Source organism: Prenolepis imparis, unplaced genomic scaffold, assembly GCF_030444845.1.
Source record: "Prenolepis imparis isolate NDT839.2.m4 unplaced genomic scaffold, iyPreImpa1.0 SCAF_2, whole genome shotgun sequence".
Taxonomy (NCBI): Eukaryota; Metazoa; Arthropoda; class Insecta; order Hymenoptera; family Formicidae; genus Prenolepis; species Prenolepis imparis.
The window spans coordinates 6,039,080-6,061,926 of NW_028141160.1; the positions used below are offsets into that span (position 1 = coordinate 6,039,080).

General features: G+C 33.2%; 5 protein-coding genes across 12 annotated transcripts; 2 read left to right on the forward strand and 3 right to left on the reverse strand.

Moving 5' to 3' along the window:
- Window positions 1-323: 323 nt before the first annotated feature.
- Window positions 324-2,727, reverse strand: Uch (Ubiquitin carboxyl-terminal hydrolase). Its single transcript, XM_083031606.1, has 7 exons — window positions 2,566-2,727; window positions 2,477-2,488; window positions 1,831-1,959; window positions 1,608-1,750; window positions 1,376-1,517; window positions 969-1,044; window positions 324-695 (listed from the first exon to the last, which is right to left on the reverse strand). Exons 1-7 carry the CDS (start codon window positions 2,596-2,598, stop codon window positions 550-552), a joined length of 681 nt encoding a protein of 226 aa, XP_082887732.1. The 5' UTR covers window positions 2,599-2,727; the 3' UTR covers window positions 324-549.
- Window positions 2,728-3,097: 370 nt separating this feature from the next.
- Window positions 3,098-6,924, forward strand: Fuca (alpha-L-fucosidase). The gene is made up of 7 exons (XM_083031602.1): window positions 3,098-3,257; window positions 4,234-4,505; window positions 5,239-5,490; window positions 5,577-5,939; window positions 6,080-6,298; window positions 6,421-6,641; window positions 6,716-6,924. The coding sequence occupies exons 1-7, from the start codon at window positions 3,157-3,159 to the stop codon at window positions 6,803-6,805; spliced, it is 1,518 nt and encodes a 505-aa protein (XP_082887728.1). The 5' UTR covers window positions 3,098-3,156; the 3' UTR covers window positions 6,806-6,924.
- Cndp2 (Cytosolic non-specific dipeptidase 2) lies at window positions 5,578-9,221 on the reverse strand. 2 transcript variants are annotated; one of them, XM_083031604.1, is made up of 7 exons: window positions 8,937-9,221; window positions 8,353-8,803; window positions 7,810-8,238; window positions 7,268-7,741; window positions 6,753-7,167; window positions 6,230-6,639; window positions 5,578-5,705 (listed from the first exon to the last, which is right to left on the reverse strand). In XM_083031604.1, exons 1-5 carry the CDS (start codon window positions 8,975-8,977, stop codon window positions 7,123-7,125), a joined length of 1,440 nt encoding a protein of 479 aa, XP_082887730.1. In that variant the 5' UTR covers window positions 8,978-9,221; the 3' UTR covers window positions 5,578-5,705; window positions 6,230-6,639; window positions 6,753-7,122. The 2 variants fall into 2 exon arrangements, with proteins under 2 accessions (XP_082887730.1, XP_082887729.1); XM_083031603.1 differs by having other exon boundaries at window positions 5,578-5,936.
- A 2,191-nt stretch (window positions 9,222-11,412) lies between these two features.
- LOC145932567 (BLOC-2 complex member HPS3) lies at window positions 11,413-18,599 on the forward strand. 5 transcript variants are annotated; one of them, XM_083031583.1, is made up of 5 exons: window positions 11,413-11,631; window positions 12,413-15,661; window positions 15,732-15,846; window positions 16,408-16,597; window positions 16,765-18,599. In XM_083031583.1, exons 1-4 carry the CDS (start codon window positions 11,575-11,577, stop codon window positions 16,587-16,589), a joined length of 3,603 nt encoding a protein of 1,200 aa, XP_082887709.1. In that variant the 5' UTR covers window positions 11,413-11,574; the 3' UTR covers window positions 16,590-16,597; window positions 16,765-18,599. The 5 variants fall into 5 exon arrangements, with proteins under 5 accessions (XP_082887709.1, XP_082887708.1, XP_082887712.1 ...); XM_083031582.1 differs by having other exon boundaries at window positions 16,408-18,599; XM_083031586.1 differs by having other exon boundaries at window positions 11,565-11,631; window positions 12,400-15,661; window positions 16,408-18,599.
- Window positions 18,600-18,951: 352 nt separating this feature from the next.
- Window positions 18,952-22,415, reverse strand: Pex5 (peroxisomal biogenesis factor 5). 3 transcript variants are annotated; one of them, XM_083031587.1, is made up of 8 exons: window positions 22,107-22,415; window positions 21,226-21,595; window positions 20,637-21,093; window positions 19,941-20,484; window positions 19,708-19,876; window positions 19,483-19,640; window positions 19,245-19,412; window positions 18,952-19,150 (listed from the first exon to the last, which is right to left on the reverse strand). In XM_083031587.1, exons 2-8 carry the CDS (start codon window positions 21,568-21,570, stop codon window positions 19,111-19,113), a joined length of 1,881 nt encoding a protein of 626 aa, XP_082887713.1. In that variant the 5' UTR covers window positions 21,571-21,595; window positions 22,107-22,415; the 3' UTR covers window positions 18,952-19,110. The 3 variants fall into 3 exon arrangements, with proteins under 3 accessions (XP_082887713.1, XP_082887715.1, XP_082887714.1); XM_083031589.1 differs by having other exon boundaries at window positions 19,941-20,472; window positions 22,107-22,414; XM_083031588.1 differs by lacking the exon at window positions 22,107-22,415 and adding an exon at window positions 21,981-22,095.
- Window positions 22,416-22,847: the final 432 nt, after the last annotated feature.

Below are 22,847 nucleotides of genomic sequence, written 5' to 3' on the forward strand. Positions count from 1 at the left end.
CTTTAAAAATAGAAACACTGCACTAAAATGATAAATGACGCTGTAAGTCGCAAGAATAATTTATGTCATTTTTACGCTTAATAGTTTAGTTTTGCCAAATGTGACGCTGTCATACAAATTTTACGGACTTGGCAATCGAGTATGCAGGAGCCTTAAGGATTAAGGTAAGATTATCAAAAAATGAGTATTTTATGATATTTCATAATTTATGTAAGAATATGTTAAATATGGCGAAAAATGACGGGGGAAGGAGAGGGGAGGCGAACGTACTGGAAGAGATTCGTTGTCAATTGTAGTTTTTTCAATAAAAAAAAACATAACACTACAATAAACAACTGCATATATAAATTTCTTTCACTGACGTACTACATTGTGATGTACATCACTGACGTACATATTGTCGAGAAAGCTGGCAATCGGAAAAAAACTGAAAATAAATGCGTTGCCGAAACGAAATACATGTAACATTGTAACGTTAACGTATAAAATAAATTATTCATATCTCTCTCTTAAGTTAGCTTAAAAGCGAATGAATTTTGGGGATGGCATTTATTCGCTGGCAGCGAGCGCGACCGCCGTAAAACGCACCTCGGTAGGATCGCGTTCCATGTATTCCTTGCATACGCGAACGGCGTCGTTCAAAAGTGCTTCCGGCGTGGTTGAACCGTGATTGATAGGGGCAGTTTTTCGACCATCTAAAAATCAAATTTTTGTTATTAACTGGTATTTGTTGCTTTATCTAACAATAAGATGATAATTAACTCCGTTGCTAAAATTGTTGCCTAATAATTAATAATATCAAGTTCCATCCCAATTAATCATCTCATATACGTTTGAGTAAGAAAATAGATAAAATTGTTTACTTGTGACAAATCAATTTAAATGCCATAGAAGCGAATACTGTCCTCTCCAATGTTATTATTAAAATTTTAACCAAAATGTGTGCAATTAATGTATGAAATACATACCTAGCTCATATAGGGAACCATCTTTATGTACAAATGCGACAAAATGGTAGTACACCTCCATATCTTCAGCTGGCGCCTAAAAAAAAAATAGGAAATATGTATATTTATAAATTTACAACTTTTTGAAAAACTTTTGAAGACAATTATATTATTCTCAACTAAAACTAGTAATGCGGAAAAAACAATTCCGCGAAGCCAATCCCCTCATAAAGACTAATACGTTCTGTTGTGAATTCTCGCCAGGTGGAAAAAAAAATGGAAAAAAAAAAGCTGTTGTCACTCTAATATTTTCATATGCCGAAAACCCGAGCTCGCTAGAATTTTCCTGAGTCGAGAACGAGCCGTTTTAAAAATACGAAGAAGAAATTATGAAAAACATAAGAGGGGATTATAAAATAGCAAAGTACCTCGGTCTGTCCTTCTTGGGCAGATTCCATGTGAGTATCGATGATTCCTTGCGCATTTTCTAAATGCTCTCCACGCTCGACATACGAAAGTCCTTTGGTTTGATCTAAAAATGTCTTAAGAAACCCATCCTCTAACTGTATGCTATCATAAAAAAAAATTTATTTTTACACAATTATATATATGTGACTTGCAACAAACTTGATTATATACAATTGATGACTGAACACTCACGCATCCAAATTATTGGCCACACTATGAATTAACGCAATTGTTCCACACGCATTTGAAATACATTGCTTCATATAGTAAGGAGATTCTGAAGCATCACTTTTACTCTCCTTAACTTCTTCTTTTTCCTCCTCAGTCTTTTCAGTCTAAGAACAAAATAAAACAAATTTTATCTACAGAGCCAGTATATTATATATTACATATTATGTATTGTATATATGTATACCTTTGCAGGAACAGGATAAAGCAATACAACAGCAAGGACAGGCCTAGGGATAATCGCCAACAAATCCGAGTCGAAGCTATATACATCTATGATTGACCATTTCTTTGGAACACCCAACTTATGGAGGAACTATAAAAATAGATGTTATATACAGGATGATTTAGAACGAATGTAATAAACTTTAACAGATATTTGTCAGCGCAATATGTATATTCAAGCTCAGGGAGTATATTTTGAGAATTTATTGTAAAACTGAAGTGTAAACAAATGATGTTTGCACTTCAGTTTGCATATTCTATTTTGATTTCTCAAAGGTCATTTCCTACTAAGCATATGGATTTTTTACTATAATAATAGCAAAATTTTACAACTTCTGTAATTACATAAATATTGAAATTAGAGAACCTTTCGTCATTAACATTTTTTACTCGTAATGACCTCCTAAATAATCTAGCAAAATTTATTACCTTTGTTCTGAATTACCTTGTATATATATAAAACTTTTGCGAATTATAGAATCGCGTAAAAAAAAAATCGGATAATATTCTCTCGTAGAAACTATATCATCAGTAAAAAAATAGTGTGGAAAACTGAAGATGACGACGAAATGACAATTTAATTTCACTCGGACGTGGCAGCCGCTTACCTTCGTCATAACCTAAAATAGAAATCATACAATCCGTTTAATCTCATACTCGAATATTCGTTACAACTTGACAAAGAAAAATCGCTCACCTCTGAATTCGACTCTAAAGGTACCCAAGCCATATTGAATTACGATATTTTAATAGGAAAGGAAGTTTTATGGCGAAACACCGGTAAAACAGTCTACTCATCAACGAATTTCTCTTTCGCCTGCTAAAACTCCTCGTTCCTTGTTTGATTTAAATTCATTAGATCCTGTTTTCATGACGTGAGAAAACGATACATCGCCGCGAAATAGGGACTGAAATATTTCACAGTGCCGTAATTAAGGTGGTTCATAAAATAAAAAAATAAGAAATTTTTTAATAAAATAAATAACTAAAAAATTGGAGAAAAATAAAAAAAAATTTCTTTTTAATTTGTGAAAAAATATACTTACTTTAATTGCAGCAAAACTTCGTCTTTTTTAGTTCAGAAGTTCAATTTTTTATTATAGGTATTTGGGAGAGAAAGAGGGCCCAACAAAAGTTAGTTACGCTATTCATTGTTCGCACGATATGATTGGTTGTGAAGAATATCATATGTTTTCTTCTCCTCCTTTCTTTTCCTCGTCGTCCTCGTCTAAAGTCTAAACAATTGCTAGACGTGTATATACTTTTAACACACGTGTAGATGTGAATTATGAAGGATACTGAAAAATGTTTCTCGATACAAGACAAATTTGAAAAGAAGAAAGAAATTCGAGACATCTTTGATTTAAAAAAAAGAAAAAAATTCTATATGTAATATGAATGTATATATCATAAGTATATAATGGAATATAAACAATTTCTTTTATCTCTTAAAACTAGATTATATCTCCGAGTGATCTTTAAGATATGCAGATAGATGCCGAATGTGAGAGTGAGAAAAGAATGGAGGAGATTTGCATATAATTATGTATAACATATCATATAATTATGTATAACATATCATATAATCGAGATCAAAAAATCGGTCAAAAGATAACACATTTGCATCATATCAATATTATGATCATTATATATATAATATATAATCAGTAAAGAGATAACACATTTTCATTATATCAAAATATTATATATAAAATAAACACACATCATAATATAATAATTAATATTCGAAATAAAGAATAAATAGATTTTTAAATTTTAAAAAGTTTATATATTCTAAATAATTGTAAATTTGACAATTGATTGTATAAATTTTACAATTTGACAATTGTAAATTTTATAAATTTTATAAAAAAATAAAATTCATTAATTATAAAATTATATAATTATAAATATATTACATATATATAAGACAATTGTAAATTTTATAATTAATAAATTTTATTCTTTTATAAAATTTACAAAATTTACAATTGTCAAATTGTCAAATTTGCAATTGTTTAAAATATAGATTTTTCAAAATTTGAATATTCTCCATTCCAAATTTTCACATTTTTCGCGATTTATAAGCAAAAAATCAAGAAAAAACTGATTTGAATAATTATAATTATATATTAAAATTAATGATAATAATCAACGCTTTGTTATGAAATTATAAATTAATTTCATAAAAAGTGGGCATATAAGTTATATGCACAAATTACAAAGGTCGATCAATGCAATCTTTGTCTACAAAAATATATAATATTATCTAATCTAATCTCAAAATAATATATAAAATAATGACCAATGATACAAAAGACACATTCAACGTCCATTGCTTTCATTGAAAGTCTCCTGTTGATAGGATGATGCTGTTTGTACATATTTTGTGTACTGCGCTGTTTCTTTATGTATCAGTGAAGGCGACGTACTTTAATGTGATAACGAAAAAAACAGATGAGAATAACTTTGTGCTACTTTCGACAAAAACATCCAAATATGTTCCAACTTGGTCCAGTCTAGACAGTCGACCACTTCCACCTTGGTACGATGAAGCAAAATTTGGAATCTTTATTCACTGGGGTGTATTCAGTGTACCTAGCTTTGGCTCTGAATGGTTTTGGAACAATTGGAAAGGTTGAAAATGCTTTCATAATGTATTTAATTTACTGTATATTCAATATTAAATTTTTAATTTTATATTTAATGTTTAATTTTTAATTTACTGTATATATATAAAATACATACAGGGTAAATCACCTAATTTGATGATCTTGAATAAATCACAAAATACTTGCTATATGAAAAAACTTCAAACAAAATTAATTAGTAAAGAAAACAGTTGTTTTTAAGGAAAAATGTATAGCTGCTAGTTGCAAATTACATATTTTTTCTTAAAAAAAACAATTATGTTTTCTTTACATCAATTAATTTCTTTCATTATTTTGTGCATAAAAGTATTGAGTTAAGGTCATAAAAAAATATTTTACAAAATAGTTTATGTAAGATTATGTCAAATTAAAATAAAAAATATTTCGTAAACTTTATTTACTTTTTGGCCATCCTAGTTTTATAACTTTTTATGCCGAATATTGTGAGGAATCGATTTAAATAAAAAAACAGGATTCTTTAAAAAATTCTAAGTGACCTTTATATTTCGACAAAAAGCAAGGTAGTAAAAAAAAAATAACTATTGTGCTTTATGTTCTTTTTGATATCATGCAACTTTTGTTTGAACAATTTTTTCATATAGCAAGTATTTGATTTAAGTATTAAATTTATTTAAGATCGTTAAATCAGGTAACTTACTCTATATTATGTGCATGTAATAATTATATATTCTGCATATTTTTCATATAATATTACACAGAAGAGACTATAAGTACAAAATATCGTGATTTCATGAAACAAAGATATCCTCCAAATTTTACCTATCAAGACTTTGCACATGATTTTACTGCTGAATTCTTCAATGCATCTGAATGGGCTGAATTATTTGAAGCATCAGGCGCAAAATATATTGTATTGACAAGCAAGCACCATGAAGGGTATACATTATGGCCATCAAGATACTCATTCAGTTGGAATTCTATGGATGTGGGACCTAAAAAGGACCTTATTGGTAATATAATATTTAAAAAATATATTCAGACTTCTCACATTTATATATATACCAAGAATCTTATACATTCCTTTTGATGAAAACAGGTGAATTGGCAGAAGCTATCCGAAGTAAAACACATATAAGATTTGGCTTGTACCATTCCATGTACGAATGGTATAATCCTCTTTATATAGCAGATAAAAGAAACAATTTTACAACAGACACATTTGTAACTGAAAAGATAATACCAGAGTTACAAGAGTTGGTGGAAACATACAAACCAGAAGTAATTTGGTCGGATGGAGATTGGGAAGCATCAGATACTTATTGGAAATCTAAAGAATTTTTAGCCTGGTTGTACAATGAAAGTCCTATAAAGGACACAGTCGTGGTGAATGATAGATGGGGCAGCAATATGCCTTGCCATCATGGTGGTTTCTTTACATGTACTGATCGTTTTAATCCTGGTAAGTAAAATTTAAAATAAGATTATACTACATAGTATACAAATTAAAAAAATAGATATTATTAAATAAAAGTTGATTAAAATATATACATATATATATATAATTTATTTTTTTTTTTCAATTAAGATTTTGCTTCTCAGGTGTACTTCTCCCACACAAATGGGAAAATTGTATGACTATTGATAAAAAGTCTTGGGGATTTCGTAGAAACGCTGTTTTATCCGAATACTTTACATTGGAGGGATTAGTGAAGGAATTAGTAATCACCATAAGCTGTGGTGGAAACTTACTGATGAACGTTGGTCCGACAAAAGATGGTATCATCTCACCAATATATGAAGAAAGACTGCGTGGAATGGGTAAACATACATCCACTGTATCTTATCGTATTTTTTACTAATGACTACATACACAAATTAGATAATATTGATTTTTTTCTCTGATAATCTTATCTAAACAAATATGCTTTTTCTTTTTTTAGGTGCTTGGCTAGCAGTTAATGGAGAAGCTATTTATGATACTAAGCCTTCAACTGTACAAAATGATACCTTAACAGGAAGCACTTGGTACACACAAAGTAAAGATGAAAAATACTTATATGCCTCAATTTTAGAATGGCCAGAAGATATTTTATTGTTAGGTTCACTTAAAATTTCAAAGAATTCCCAGATTCAATTACTTGGCTATTCGTCGATTATTCCTGTAAGTATTATTCCTGCTTTTATCCAGTTATTATAAAGAATGTAATAAAATTAATTTCATATATAAAATTTTAGTGGAAAGAATCCAATGATAAATTAGAAATATATTTACCTGCTAATGCACATAGAGGACAACCAGCTTGGGTACTGAAGATTGGGAAGTGATACATAAGATAATACTTAATTTACATAAGAAACAATTTGTTTTGGAAATATATATATATATATATGTATATTTTTTTTTTACTAAGAATATATAGCTTGTATATTAGCTTTAAAAATCCCTTATGTATGTAAATCTCTTATAAAATAACACCTTTTACCCATTAAACTTATGTAAAGAAAAAAAAATCATGAAAAAATATATTGTAATGCAATGTTTTGCATCGATAATTAAATTCATAACAAGTTTGAAAGTCTGTTTATAATAGGCAATACAATTATATAGATCCTTGATGAACACAAGTTCAACAGACAAAGTATTACACTTGAGCTACCTCATATAAGTAAGCTCCAAGTAGTTTTGTCTGCAAATAAAGATAAAATCAATTATATGTATAATGAAAATATTCAGAATTAGCTGATTTCTTTATAAAAAACTACGTTAATTTAAACAATTATGCTTACCCCTTGAACATAGTTATGTACATTCAATTTCTCGTTTTGAGAATGCGCACCATCATCGCCCTGCCCGACTGGTAAGAGCAATACATTTTTGCCAGTAACTTCCTGGAATGTGAGAGTAACTGGAATTGACCCGCCTTCGCGGGAGAGGTCGGGCTCTACTTTGTAAACGTGTTGGGTGGCTCTCCGGCCGGCTATGTAATTCGGATGTTCGGGATTTTCGGACCACGGTTTTCCACCATGATACATGCTCACGTTCATGATATTCGGGCTATCCCTTTCTTGCCATTTTTTATTAATGTACGCGATTACTTTCTCGGTTGTTTCATCCGGCGTCATGTTAGGTACTATCCTGATCGAAAACTTGCCAATAACTTTACTTGGAATTACAGTTTTCGCTCCTGGCTCGCTGAAAGCACCCTGTATCCCGTGAAGCGACAGACTGGGTTGCCTCCAACGATGCATTAAGAGACGAATCTGCAGATGAAAATTGGAATATCAACATTTTTTTATAAATATGTAAAAAAAATAATTATGATACATACCTTATCTTCTTTATGCAACAGTCGCTTGGTTCCAACTGTTTGCCTAAATTCATCCACATCGAAATCTATATCCTTATAACTGGCCAATTCAGCTTCAGTCATTTTAGCTACTTTATCATAAATACCATCTACCAAAATGTGACCATTAACATCAACCAGAGTATTCATTAAGTAAATCAGATCTGCCATTGCTTCATGTACACAGCCACCAAAAGTACCACTGTGCAAATCCTTGGTAGCGCAAGTGACTTCTATGAGGAAGTAACAGATACCTCGCAAACCATAAGTAATACATGGTTTTTTAGTACCCAGCCAGTAATTATCAGATATGCAGACATAATCTATATTCTTTAGGAAGCTATCTTTCCTTGCCCAAAGGAGATCATCTAAACCTTCACTTCCACTTTCTTCCATTCCCTCAAAGACAAACTGTGCAAAAGTTCCAAAGGCTTATATATGTAAAGATAGTAAAATATCATGTAAAATAAATGTTAACTGATATGATATTAAGTCGGATCTATCTTCTATTTTATTAAGAAATACCTTGAGGTTGACAGGAATATCAAGTCCAGTCGCTTTGTAAGCTTGCAATGCCTGTATCCAACAGAGAACCGGCCCTTTATCATCAGTACTACCACGTCCAAAAAGTTTTCCATCTTTTTCAACAAGAGTAAAGGGTTCAGTATCCCAGCCATCTTCCTTTAGTGCCGGCTGTACATCCAAATGTCCATACAAGAGTACAGTTTTCTTCTTTTGGTCAGACCCAAGGTCTCCAAGTAGTACAGGAGGTAGTGGAATTTCACTGCCATCAGGAAGAGGCTGTTTGCCTATATCGACCAATTCTGTAATTGCTCCAAGATTTTTCAATCTCACTTCTGCCCATTTCATCATCTTCACGATTTCGTCTCTGTGATCTGGCCATGCTGACACAGATTTAATAGCCACTGCTTCTCTCAAATTATCTATATATTCCTGCTTATGTCCATCTATGTATCTACAAAAATGTGAAAAAAATAGAGGTTAAGAGCAAAGAAAATAACTGAACAATTTCAAATCCACATTCAAAAACCTATTTTTGTTTTACAAGTTTGCGCTCTTATAAAATTCGAATATGACGCAAAACGTACTCAAACAACGTTTTCAAGGTCGATGGTAATGGCAATGCCATAACTGTCAAATAATAACGATAGTGACTGCTCAATCAGAACGCAAAACGCAATAGCTGGAACTAATAATGCAACTAAAAATGTTTTCCACTCTTTTAACGTTGAAAAAGGCGTATTTCTCTCGCATGTATTATGCAGTAAACAGCCAACTGCAACGATATATCTTCAACTACTGATATCAGTAATAGCGTAATATCTAATCTCTTTTTCGCTTTCGCATAGATAGGCACTCAAATATTAAACCAATCAGCGCACTCCACCTAGAACTTAAAGGTTACACGCGCGTGTACAGAGTTTTGTTTTTTCCTTTTTGTTTATTGTTTATTTTTATACGTATACGTAATTCAAATTATATCAAAATTATAAACAATGTTACATCTCTGCAATTTTTTCTCTTACCACATAAAGTAAATTATTTGCATAATTCTCATAATTCTGTTATTTGCATAATTCTCATAATTAACTCTGTATATTATCTTCTATTTAGTATTACCTGTTATATATATGTATATATATAATACTTGTTTTTTATTGTTAGCTATTTATCGGCGTAGCATGTTATTTATTCTAATAAAAACGTAATGAAAGTATGTATATTTTGTATTGTGTATGTATATAAATATATATATATATACAGGGTGTCCCATATTTTAATTGACCACCCCCAAAAACTTTTATTTGTAATTTTAGAAAAAAATGTTTTAAACAAAAGTTGTAGGGTTTCAAAAGGTCTATTTATTATTGGCCTTATCAGTTTGACCTTGGATGGCGTTGCCAAGGTCAGGTCAAAGTCAATTTAATTTTTTAAAACGGAAAGCTCTATTTTTTATTGTATATTCTTGTATAGCTTTGTATCTCGAGAGCTTTCCAAAACACTATAATAAAATGTTCTTCCGTTAAGTATTTTTCGAGTTATGAATAAGCTTGAAAGATACAGAGTATTTTGACATAAAATACAAAAAATCTTATAAATAATGAGAGGAATCGATTAGTGTAAAAAAAAACACAATTGTTTTCAGGGCTGAATAAAATGCTTTTCGAATTGCATTTAAAATGCCAAATATAAAATACTTTTAAAAAATATATTTAAAATGCAAAATGAGTTTTTCGAATCCATTTTAAATGTAAATTGGTTAAATAGGTATTTTAAATGGTTTTTAAATGCAAAATGATTTTTACTAGTATATATGTAGTTTATTTGAGTATTCATATTTATACATTTTAATTTTATAGTTTTATTTGATAAACACGCTGTTTAATTTAAGCAGCAGTTGTTTTTCAAAAGTATCATCGTGCATGCTTCGACGATTGGGGTGCATAATACCTCCATATGAAAATAAACGCTCTACTGGCGCAGACGACGGGAGCGCAGTATTATATATTTTATAAAGACTTCTTTAATCATAGGAAATGCATTAATAAGCGAGTCCAAACATATGTATCTTTATTTTGCAAATACTGCAAACATTGCAGTTCAATCATATTTTTAACGGAGGTGTTTGCAACACTTTCATCCAAAAATGATCCCCCTTCAAAGGCAAAAAAGCTTTCATTGCGTGTGGTTTCGGATATATTCATCGAATCATTTCGAGTTTTTGACACATGGGTTAGTAAAGATTCCACTTCATTAACAAGCAATTCTTTAACATCATTTTTTCTTTCTTTTGGTATCCAACTTAAAGAACGTAACTTAAAGAACTGAGAGTTCCGAAGTCTCCTCGCGAGGCTTCCTTTATCTAATCTTTCATATATCATATGTCATCATGTTACTATAGAAAATAAAATTTTGATAATTCGCAATATATCGAATTGAAAATAATTTTAACGGATTAATGAGACTTTTGCGATTAAAATGACACCAAACACGATATACATCGGATGATTTTTAATAAGAATATCTGGACGGAGCATAATACTGCGGGGGTGAAGCACAAAGGGTGAAGGGAATGAAATGTCTATTGACACGGATATGAGGCATCTAAGATGGCGGCGGCGGATAATTTCACGGAATGTTATCGTTGTGAATGTGTAATGCCTCAACACAGATGTCTATACTAAACTGTGTGTCTCGATTAACGTCGTGCGACGTGAAAATAGACGCCAAATCTGAGGCATCTAAAGGCTGGTTTATAGAGACCGTAAACTTTTTCCGTAACCGTAAATTTAAGGATTCAACCAATCACGTTGCCGAATCAAGCAACGCGATTGATTGAATCCTTAGGGTGCCGTCACATGGGGCGTAACTTGCGTAAGCGTAACCAGCGGATCGCCAATCACCGAGTTATTCCGATAGAGCTCGACGAAGGGCTCTATCGGAATAAGGGTGCCGTCACATGGGGCGTAACTTGCGTAAGCGTAACCAGCGGATCGCCAATCACCGAGTTATTCCGATAGAGCTCGACGAAGGGCTCTATCGGAATAACTCGGTGATTGGCGATCTGCTGGTTACGCTTACGCAAGTTACGCCCCATGTGACGGCACCCTAACTCGGTGATTGACGATCCGCTGGTTACGCTTACGCAAGTTACGCCCCATGTGACGGCACCCTTAAATTTACGGTTACGGAAAAAGTTTACGGCCTCTATAATCCAGCCTTAAGATGGACGCGACCATGGACCCCTCTCCCCTTAGGAACTACTCCCCGCGTCTAAAATGGGTACTTTACGCTCCGTCCAGGGGGTCGATCATGTAACTTTTCTTTAGAGTGAAAAATTTTGCTCTGTTCCGCCAATCACGCATTGGTTTCCATAGTGAAATTGTTCACTTTTTACGTTTTCGCTCTAAAGAAAAGTTACATGATCGACCCCCAGCTTGACCCAGCCTGACATAAACCCAACGCGCGCAAGCGCACTAGGCCGGACAATATGTCAAAAACGTCAAAGCAACTGCATCCAAATACGTCTTCCTTCTACGCGGTATTATATAGTTAATTGCTTGTCCGAATTACATTTTATCAAAGAAGAACAAGACACATCTCGAACCTCGAACATGATGCCGATTGCTGGAATCATTTGTTTTCATTTTTGACGCCAGTCACTTGTTTTCTCACAGCTGATTTACGCACATGCACGATTACGGGAATGTCATCAATGTCAGTGACAGGTCGCACCTGCGACTCCCTCAGCTTGAAGCTTCGGTGTCAAAAAAACAATAATTAAAAATAATTGATTGACGGCACATTAAATTTAAAAAAGCCCCAAGCTTCGTGAGAGAGTATCTTGATATAAATACTTAGGTACATGCAATACCTTTGACAGACATTTATACACAAACAAATGTCCAGTTATTATGACCCTTACATGTAATTATCAACTGTCAAGCGAGAATACTTGAACGAAGGTAAAAATATAGTACATATACATATATATATATATAATATAGAGATATATAATATACATAATAATGCTGCATTATGCTACATAAGGAACGATAAAAAGATACAGGACGCAAATATGGTACGGGTGATAACGGTGCACAACTTCCTGGGGCAAAATGTCACCCAGATCGAGGAACCCACGGCATCCTGCACGGCCATCAGCCAGAAGCGGGAGATGCTCCTGCTGGCACTGCCTACGCACTGCGTAGAGGTGTGGGAGCTGATGAATTCAGATGTCAAACTGCGCACCGCCTTCCCTACGGTAGACATGATCAATCAAATGGTACACTGTGCCAAGGGTGATTACGTCGTGACCTTGGAATCAAAATATCTCAGAGATTCTGCGAGCAATAATCATGCGAATAGAGTCACCTCTAATTTTGTAAGGATTTATGTGAACTGGGCTGCGGTAAAGGACCAGAGTCAGCCGATGCGCGCCAGAATCGCCGGACGCGTCACACCGAGCTTGAATCGACCCTTGAACAGTTTGGAGATGATAGAGCTACCCCTGAATGTGCAACCTACATTGATCGCCTGCTGTCAAAGCACTGGTAACTTGTTGGTAGCCTCAGGAAACACCGCTATCTTACACGAGTTCAAGATCGAGACACAACAAGTATCAAAAATGAAATTCATAGATTTTGAACCTAGGCCGTGGTCCTTGGGATTTTCCTTCGTACCGACGTACATGGAAATTGTGGAAGATTTCATAGCAATTATGGATAATGTGAATCTCTCCGTTTTTCGTCTCACAAATTCCATGTACGAGGATATTGATCAACTTAGCTCTTTAGCGTCTACAAATTCTTCTTCTATTGATAAGACATCTATATCCACAGACTCGTCTCTAGTAGAAAATAGTAATAGCCTTGGAAATGAAGATACACCGCTGCAAGGGACAAATACGAAGCACAAGTCTATAAATCAAGATTATCAATACATAGCATCTGAAAATAATGAGGCAGCAGTAACCAGTATAAAATCTAAGGATAAGAAGCACAAAGGCACAAAAGGAAATACATGGTATAAATTAGAATTTGCTAATTTAAACAGAACGAAGCCAAGTAACAATAAGAATTACATAGACTGGGAACACTTGATATACAACGAGAAGGATGAGATGCATAGGCTGATTACGCATGGAATTATTGATCTCACTTCGCAACCGTTAACCGTGAATTTGCCATTGATAAGTTCGGAAAGGGCTGGACCAGGTCACGCTCTCAGTCCCTTCGTTTTAAATTCAGCGGACATAAGAATTTTCATCAAGACAACCTCGCCTGACATCGGATGGTCCGAAAATTACATAATAAAAAATTTGTTATGCCTGAAAATCAATGCTGGCAACAATAATGTTAAAGTAGACAGAATTCTAGATATCTTCAAGTGTCTAGTATTGAAGCCATTGTACATGAAGAAGGAATGTAACGTCACTGGCGTGAAGAAGTCCATGTTGAAGTCTGATAAATACAGATATTTGCAGGGTATAAGCTGTTTCGTTTGCACTACGCAGGAGGGATACCTGTATCATTTCTCGGCGGCGAGTAATAATTCCCTGGATGCGATGTGTCTCACCACTTATCCATTTACCGCACCCGTTCATCACGTAGCGTTGGAACACACGATACTTCACGCATTGACCGAGGCCGGTCTTGAGTCCTATACATTGCGTCTCTCTCATTATATTGCAAAACTTTCAAATTGCCCGGACAGCGTCAGAGTAACTTGCCCCAGCATCACCGAACCTGTAAGCCTGATCGGTCTGAGGCCATTCCTGGGGATACAAAAATTATTGCACACGAGAGCTTATATAGTGTTGCTGGCTAAGGCTGACAGTTCTTGGACCATGTACTCCCTAAATCTACCTAAGCTCGAGAACGTGTATTTTGATATTCTGAACGCGGCGAAGAATCATAAATCCACCAGTCCGAGTACCTATCGACACTTGCTGGCAGAAGCGCACACCCTGATACGCCTGGCGAAAGATTTGTCCAACAATGATTCGGATAACGAGGATTTTGACGACGCGACGCACAAGAACGATCTCAAATTGAAAAATCTCTACAATCAATCCTGTGCGTTGCTCGCCGATTACTACATCCGATCGGAGATCGAATCAGATTGGGATTCGTGTATTCCTTACTACAAGATGTCAGGATTGAAACCTTCGGAAGTACTATCTAGAAAGTCCTGTCAGAACGCGCCGGGGCTTTTAACCTTCCTGGTAGACGCGCTCTTCACGATGAAAAGCGGACCCGAGGCAGACGCACTCTTCCAAGGGTATAATATCATAGAGATCATTTGTACCCTGGAGAAGGAGGATCTGCTGAAGCTGATCTTCGGTAGTCCTGTACTGAGGGAATACGCCACCGAGAAATTGATAAGCCTTTTGCTGACGCACGAGACCGATGACGCTGTCAAACTTGCTCTGGCGCTCCTGTACATCCAGGCTGACAAGCAGGAACAGGCGGAGAAGGTGCTGGAACCAGTCTCCGTCCAGTGTATCAAGCAGATCATCCTGGCTCATTGGGAGCTGCTGTTCGACGTAACCGCGATGAAGAAGAAGAGTCCTATGATCCCGACCTTTTCTGACTTTGCCGGCACCCTGATGCTGACGAAGAACATTACTTTCGCGGATATTCTCATACAGATAATAGAGGACGAGGGTGCGTTGTCGTTGCATCAGATCATACAGGTGTTCCTGGAGTATCTGCCGTCGCGGGTTGGGAGAGACGGGCACAACGCGGCCGCCACGTTGCAAGTTTTCCTCGAGAAGTATCTGCACGACTATTTCAGCTCGAAATCAATGACTGAGTGGTCGCCGAGCGTGAATAAGAATCAGATACGCTCGGACTTCGCCCTCGTCGAGGCGTTCAAGCTGTTGGTGCGATCGTACTTGGGCAAATTAACTCAGACCAAAGTGTACAAAACTGATCCTAAGGATGATCAAGGGGAGAACGACAAGGAATACTTCATGTTCGCCAAATATCGACCCGGCTTTTTGAACAAAATGCCACCATACGCCAAGGATTACCAGAAGATCTTGAACTTGAACGACTTTAAAGATTTAACGAACTTTAATAATGCGTCCAAAAGCGAAACTACCGTACCCAAGGAACTGTTTAAGCTACAATCTGTACTATCGTGCGAATTTTTACCAGTCGAATGTTTGCATGAGGTCAAGCAGTTCCTCGAGACGCAAAGCATCGACGGAGACTTGTCTCTCAAGATCTTATGCATTCAGAATACGGAAGAAGTAACGGCGATTCTGATGGATAACTGTCCACAAGCTGTGGTACAGTACGCAAAGGTATTTATGGTATACATGATACTGGATAAATCTTGCCAGAATATTTCATTGGTCTTTATCTGTTTCACAGGATAAATATACAAAGGACACCGAATGGAAATATGTCATCGAATTAACGCAAGATAAGATTGCCGCTTCAATGATGCAACAGGAACTACAGCTTTTGTACACACAAATCATGAAGGGTAAGTTAAGCATAATTGTGTAAATAATATATAACATAATAAATAATATACAGAGTGGACTATTTTAATGTCCCAAATATTTCTTTTCCTAAGCTTTTTACAAAAAAAAGTTTTGTACAAAAATTGTATGATTTCGAGGGGGAAAGAAGTTGACGCTACTAACTTTTTTTAAAAGGATGCTTTTAAAGGTCTTTTTTTTAATGGAACTATAATTTTTTTATATAAATCGATTTCTTGCAATTTTTGGCATAAAAAAGTTATAAGGCTAAGAGTAAAAAAATGAATAGTTTATGAGATATTTTATACTTTAATTTGATACTAAAGTTCATAAACTATGAAATATCTTGTAAAATGTTTATTTTTTGACGGATCTTACCACAATACTTTCATGCATAAAATAATGAAAGGAATCTACTGGTGTAAAGAGAACACATAGTTGTTTGTAAGAAAAAGTAAGATAGTTGTTTAGGAAAAGAGATATTGGGGGACATTAAAATGGCCCATCCTGTATAATAAATAATATATAATATAATAAAATAATTTCTCTTTTCGAATTTATAGAGATCTTAAATTATTTGCCGCATACCTTATCTATGAAAAGTCTTCATCGCGTCTTGTCAAGGGATGACATGGCAACGTTTCAACGATGCACCGAGATGTGCAATCAGATAATGCACGCGGATCACGTAAAGTCGTTGATAATGGAAACCGGGCAACAACTTTTGACAACTCTAAAGTTGTGAAGATAGAAGTAGTTATTAAATATTTCTTAGCAAATTTCTAGACAAAGAAGTGATGAATTGAAGAATTACAAATATAAATTCCGGTTCATCACGTTTTTAAATAATTATATTACGGAAAACTACTTTGTGTGCACTTATACTCGTAAATTATTAACTATTTCTACAAATATTTCAGACATATGTTCCTGATCAATGCAGTTACATAAGCTAATGTTCGTTAGTTAATAGTTGCGCCGATTGCACTCATTTTTAATGATGGATAATCGTCATTAATCATCAAAAGAAAAACTCGAAGACAAATACTAAAAACAGAATTTGCCTATAATTAATTGTTGAATCGTCTTCTATATAGATATATTATATTATGGCTAAAGATACGAGAAAATTTGTTCCAGAGCAAGTAAGACGTAATCATTTCAATATACAAAGGTGACAAAAATTAATATATATGCAAATTATAAATTTGAAGCACATTATTTCCACGGAAAAAAAATTTATATAGTCTCGTTAATTTTGATCTCATGAGATGAAAGTAAAAAATTTTTGGAAAAGAAAAGATATGTAAATTATAAATTTGAAATGAAGAATGATATATCTCTTGAAAAAAATATTTAGTCTTGTTATTACACGAAGCTATTAAATTATATACAGATGCGTGCATTATCACCTTAATTATATGAATATTTAAACTATTATACAGAATTGCTATATAGAATTGCACTAAGATTTTTTACAAGTATTAAGATTTTTTCCTTTCTGCTCTGGAATAGATCTGTCTTTAGCAAGATGAATTTTAAAATAGTTTTTATCAAATCTGTTGATCCTAATGTAGTTTTACATAATCAATTTTTAAGTGTTACAAAATATGTAACTTTGATGTGCCTTTAGGAATGATTTCTTCTTTATTGTAAATCTAATTATGTTAGAATTGATTAATAATATTTATAATTCATTATACGATAAAAAAAATACATACATAAAATCCAACAATTGTTTTAGATTTTCTTTATATCTTGTTTGTAATCTTTATCAGGATAATCAATAATTGTCAATAATTATTATTAGGCCTTTTAAGCCTCCTGGGTGCTCACCGCGGCCATATTGGATTGTGACGTCAGAGGCGAGAAAGCACACGCTGAAAATTCTTAGATGCCATTTTTTAATGAAAAGATATTTCGATTAAACAGCACTTCAGATGGCTTTAGCACACTCTTAAGAACCCCCGAAAACTATCCTTTTCCCTTTATAATCAATCAACATCCGTAAAATGATCGAGATGTCAGACTTTGACATGCGGAATGACTGCGCATGTGCAAAGACCAGACGGACTGGGTTTCATAATATTACATTTTACAGCTGTTGATTGATTATAAAAGGGAAAGGATAGTTTTCGGGTTTTTTTAAGAGTGTGCTAAAGCCATCTGAAGTGCTGTTTCATCGAAATATTTTTTTATTTCGAAATGGCATCTAAGAAATTTTAGCGTGTGTTTTCTCGCCTCTGACGTCACGATTTCGACATGGTCGGAAAGGAGCCAGGAGCCTTAATCTAAAAAAATTCAAATTTTTGTTAATGTTACAGTAAAATCTGATGTGTACATAACACAATAGGCATAACAACGTAATAGTGATATGTATGTGATAAAAAAATCAATTCAAGGTAATAGTAAGATTAAAAATTTGATCAATCTGAATGTTTTTATATTCACATTTATAAACATAACTATGTGTAATATAATATCTAATAATTTTACAACAGGTTTAATGTTTTTATTATAGTGTACATTGATATTTATAATATGATATATATATACTGAAATTCGCGACTAAAAAAATAGCGGAAAAATTTTTGAAAAATTAAATAAAATTTACAATTTTTTTATTCCAAAAAGTAATTTTTGAATTATAAGGGTTTAAAACTTGTTAATCGCAGGATACATTTAAATAATATCGTGACGATTAAAAATGAATAGAGTTTGCAGTTATATAACACTTATTGCTGCACACATAATTGCCCCATAATATAATATTAAATGTGTTCATAATTATATTGTTAAAATAATTTTTTTAAATTATATATATATATATATTTCATGATAAAATAATAATGATTTTTACATTAATTGTTATTTCCTAATTTTATTTTTTATTATATTTATATATTTTTTATAAATATAAAATATCAAATAAAGCTACACTTTTTTTCTCAATTATATTTTAAAAGTTGAACTACAATAAATATATTTTATTTGAAACTGGTTGCAAATAAAAGAATCAGTATGTGAAACAAAGTATATAATTTCAATATCTTGTATATTTGTATATACATATTTTATATATTTTTTATATTATATATTTTTATATAATATATATATTTTTTGTATCCTTATTTAAAATATTTTAGATTTTATTTCTGCTATTATACTTTAATATGAAATATATTGGGACTATTTTTTTTGTTTCTTACCTGTACCCAAAATAATTTATATAAAAATTGTGTAATTCATTATACAGATGTGTCTATTTATATAATTTCGAATTCCTTATTTAACTTGTGTAGATCTCTGAAAAAAAAAGAAGAATAACAAATATAAATTATTATAAAGCTCTTCTAATAGCTTATACTAATTTAAAAAATGAAATTAACTACAAAATTACCTGTTTTCTACAGCTTCCATCAATTCATATTTATGCATCAACGATATAACTAATCTTAACGTGGACCATATTGTATTTGACATTGCTTTAGTAGATACATTGCTGGCTTGTGGGCCTCTTCCTGCAGCTTGTTGATTTAAGGCTGTCAAGAGGTGCTCACCTGCCTCCCTATATGGTTTCATTGAGATGAGATATTGCTATTTTCTTTAAAAATGATATTTTAAAAAAGTATATTTACTTATACGCTCCCAGATTAACGCAAGATATGCCGAGATTGTAACGTGCTCGAATAAATCCCGGCGATAGTTCCAAGGCACGATGGTACGCGTTTACAGCTTCCGCCGATCGCTGGCCATTGGCTAAAGTAGCACCCAATCTATTCCATAATCTGGAATCCTTTTGGAAATGCATAGTTATAAAATATGCCGATTAGCTCAATTCATTCGAAATAAGTTATATTTACATCTGGGTGTACTTGTAATGCTGCTTGGAAACAATCCACAGCTTTGTTGTAGTCACTCGATAAATTAAACAATATACCTAATCCGCACTGTATATCAGCATCAATTTCATCCCGGGGATTCATTCTCGCTGCCTGAATATATAAATCTTTGACTTCATCGTATACTTTACTACAACAAAATATTATATTAAAAAAATTATTTCTTGGCATGGAAAAATTTATTTCCAACTTACTCGTATAATAAAGTAGACACACTGAAATTTGGATGTTTGTCTCTTGTAAGATTAGACTCCGGAACTGATAGATGTTTATATTTTTCATTTTTTAGTAACCACTCCTTTAACGTCAGACAGGCCTGTTTCTGATAAGATTCATTTGCATAAGAAGCTGCTAATGCCATGAGAGCAACACTGTTGGATGGGTCCAAACATAGACAACGATTTAAAGCAGAGATAGCCAAAGGATCTTGCTCATTCTCAGCTTGCGTTTTACCGAGGAGTAGCCAAGCTTCAGTATTATTTTCATCCTGTTGAACAGCCGCCTCGAAACAAAGTACAGCACTCGGTAAATCTCCCGCTTCTAATCGTTTCTTGCCTTCTGCTAGTGCATTCGGTAAATCCTTCATAGGATTTGTTTCACAAAATTCATATTCCTTGTTAAACGGATCGTAATAAGTGTCAAACTCGGATACCCATGGATGCGTAGAGGAAATCCCATCTGCAGATACTTTGTCCCATTCGTCTTGAAATCGTTTCCATAATGAATCTAAATTATATTCTAAAATGTATCAATCATATTTTTGTGTTAATCACATGAATAAATCTAAATTATATTCTAAAATGTATCAATCATATTTTTGTGTTAATCACATTATATACACACACATGCATACATGAAACATGTATTTCCAAAGAGAGACTAAAGAATACCTGAGGAAGGATTTTCCTTTACAAATTCATCTATCCATGTACCAGCGACTTCTAATTCTTCTTCTAACTTATTCAAAACTGTACTATCACTATTAATGTTACTATTAGTTGAACTATCTTCTGTTTTTTGTTGATCTGCGTGATATTGCTCTATCCATTCTTCAATTGGATCATCCAAGTTGGCTAACTCTGTTTGAGTGCTTTTTATTGGAATGTCACCTTCTTGTTTCATAAATTTCATGAACTTTGAATATGCAAAATTTGGATCTTCATCTTTTATGATTTGAACAGCATTGTCTTTGTTAACATTGTCTTGTACATTGTTTATGCTATGTTCTAAATATTCTTCCATCCATTTTGAATCTAGACCAAGTTTGCGAGTCTCAGGTAACTGTATGTTTTCCTCCTGAGCAGGCTGTATTAAAGGTGTATTCCATGTTTTATCCACTTGAAGTTCCTAAATTTTATATGTAGTAATTAAATATAATATTTAATATATACATATACATATAATATTATAATTAAATATTTTTAATGCTCAGAGGGTACAATTGTATATAACACAATAAATATATATTTTTTTAATTACCTCAAATTGCTTGGCAGATTTAAAACATATATTTTCCCAAGCTGCGTCTAGATCGCTTAATTCTTTGATGACTCCAGGTGCTGCTATTGGAGGATAGATATTTTGATCAATTTCCCTCATTTCTTGTAATAAATTGTCCATTCGAAATGTCTGTGGGCAAGTAGGCTCTTCTAAGAATTGTTGAACTAACTGATCCGCATCCTGTGTTTGAAAAGCCTCAGATGGACTAAACGGCTGGTGAATTCCTTCCTCCTTGAAACCATGATCTTGTACATAATGTGATGCAAGGCGCATCAACGAGCTGGGACCTCCACAGTCTCCTTCCACCAACTCACGAAACGCCATTATTTTTATATTATATTGAGACTTCCTGCAAAAAGACAAAAATTATTACTAATTTTTTGATAAATTTTTTAATATAAAACTAATTTATATGCATGCTATATTATCCAATATATACATATTAAGTCTAGTATTTATAAATTTTTCTTTTTTTTTATAAATGCATTGGGCATAAAAAAAATTTTTTGTACCATAGGACATATAATATTCTTTATCCCAATAAATAAAAATGATAAACAACATGTTAGCTATACAAAATATTTATGAAGAAAGTTATATAAAAGCTGTGCATAAAAAAAAGTTCTGTAATATTAGTATAGATAGGCAAATATTTTATGCGAAACGGATTATTTAAAGGCAAAAATAAAGAATTGCAATTTCCGAAATGCCAAATTTAAAAAAAAACGATATACTCGAGTAAAACAGCACAAAAGTTAATCAGCCAAGTTTTAGCCGTTGGCTTCTCGCGTAAAAATAATCCACCGTAAAAAAAATATATAAATAACGATCATTCAAGCATTACTTCACCATATACTCACTTGCTTCGCGCTAATTATGTCGCGTTATCGTGACGTACATATGTTTATCAAGCATGAACAGCAAGAATTATGCTGATTTTATGATCGAGACTTTGCACCGGAACAGTAAGAGAAAGGGGTGGGAGGGAGAGGGGGAAGAAGAAGGAACGCGCGTGGCGTGTGACAGATCAGCGAGAGCAAGAAAAGATGCAAAATGTGAAGCAGAGTAGGATCAGTAGTGAGAAGTGAGAAGTTGCTTGTTAATTTCAAGAAGACGTTCCATCAAGCGTCACTTGTTTTTTTCTTGGAGACATATCGATATATATTACACACACACACACACACACACACACACACACACACACACACACACACACACACACACACACACACACACACACACACACACACACACACTGAACATATATGCACACATATAATACACTATATGTATAATATTCTATATAATATAGAAAATCATAAAGCATATCAGACTGCGCATTGAAAATTAAGATTAGAGATTAAAAATTGAAATTTGATTAATAAAGACAAAGAAATTTTAATTTCTTTTCTTCTGATTAAATTCCAATTTTTATTCTTATTCAATCTTCAATTTTGAATCATAATTTGATACAGGCTTAAAATAGGTGTGTTCGTTTTACGCTGGGTCCACAATAGGTGATTTAAGCCCTAAGCCTTAAGAAATTGACCAATCATAGTCGAGTTTTCTCCTCATACTTGACTGCGATTGATCAATTTCTT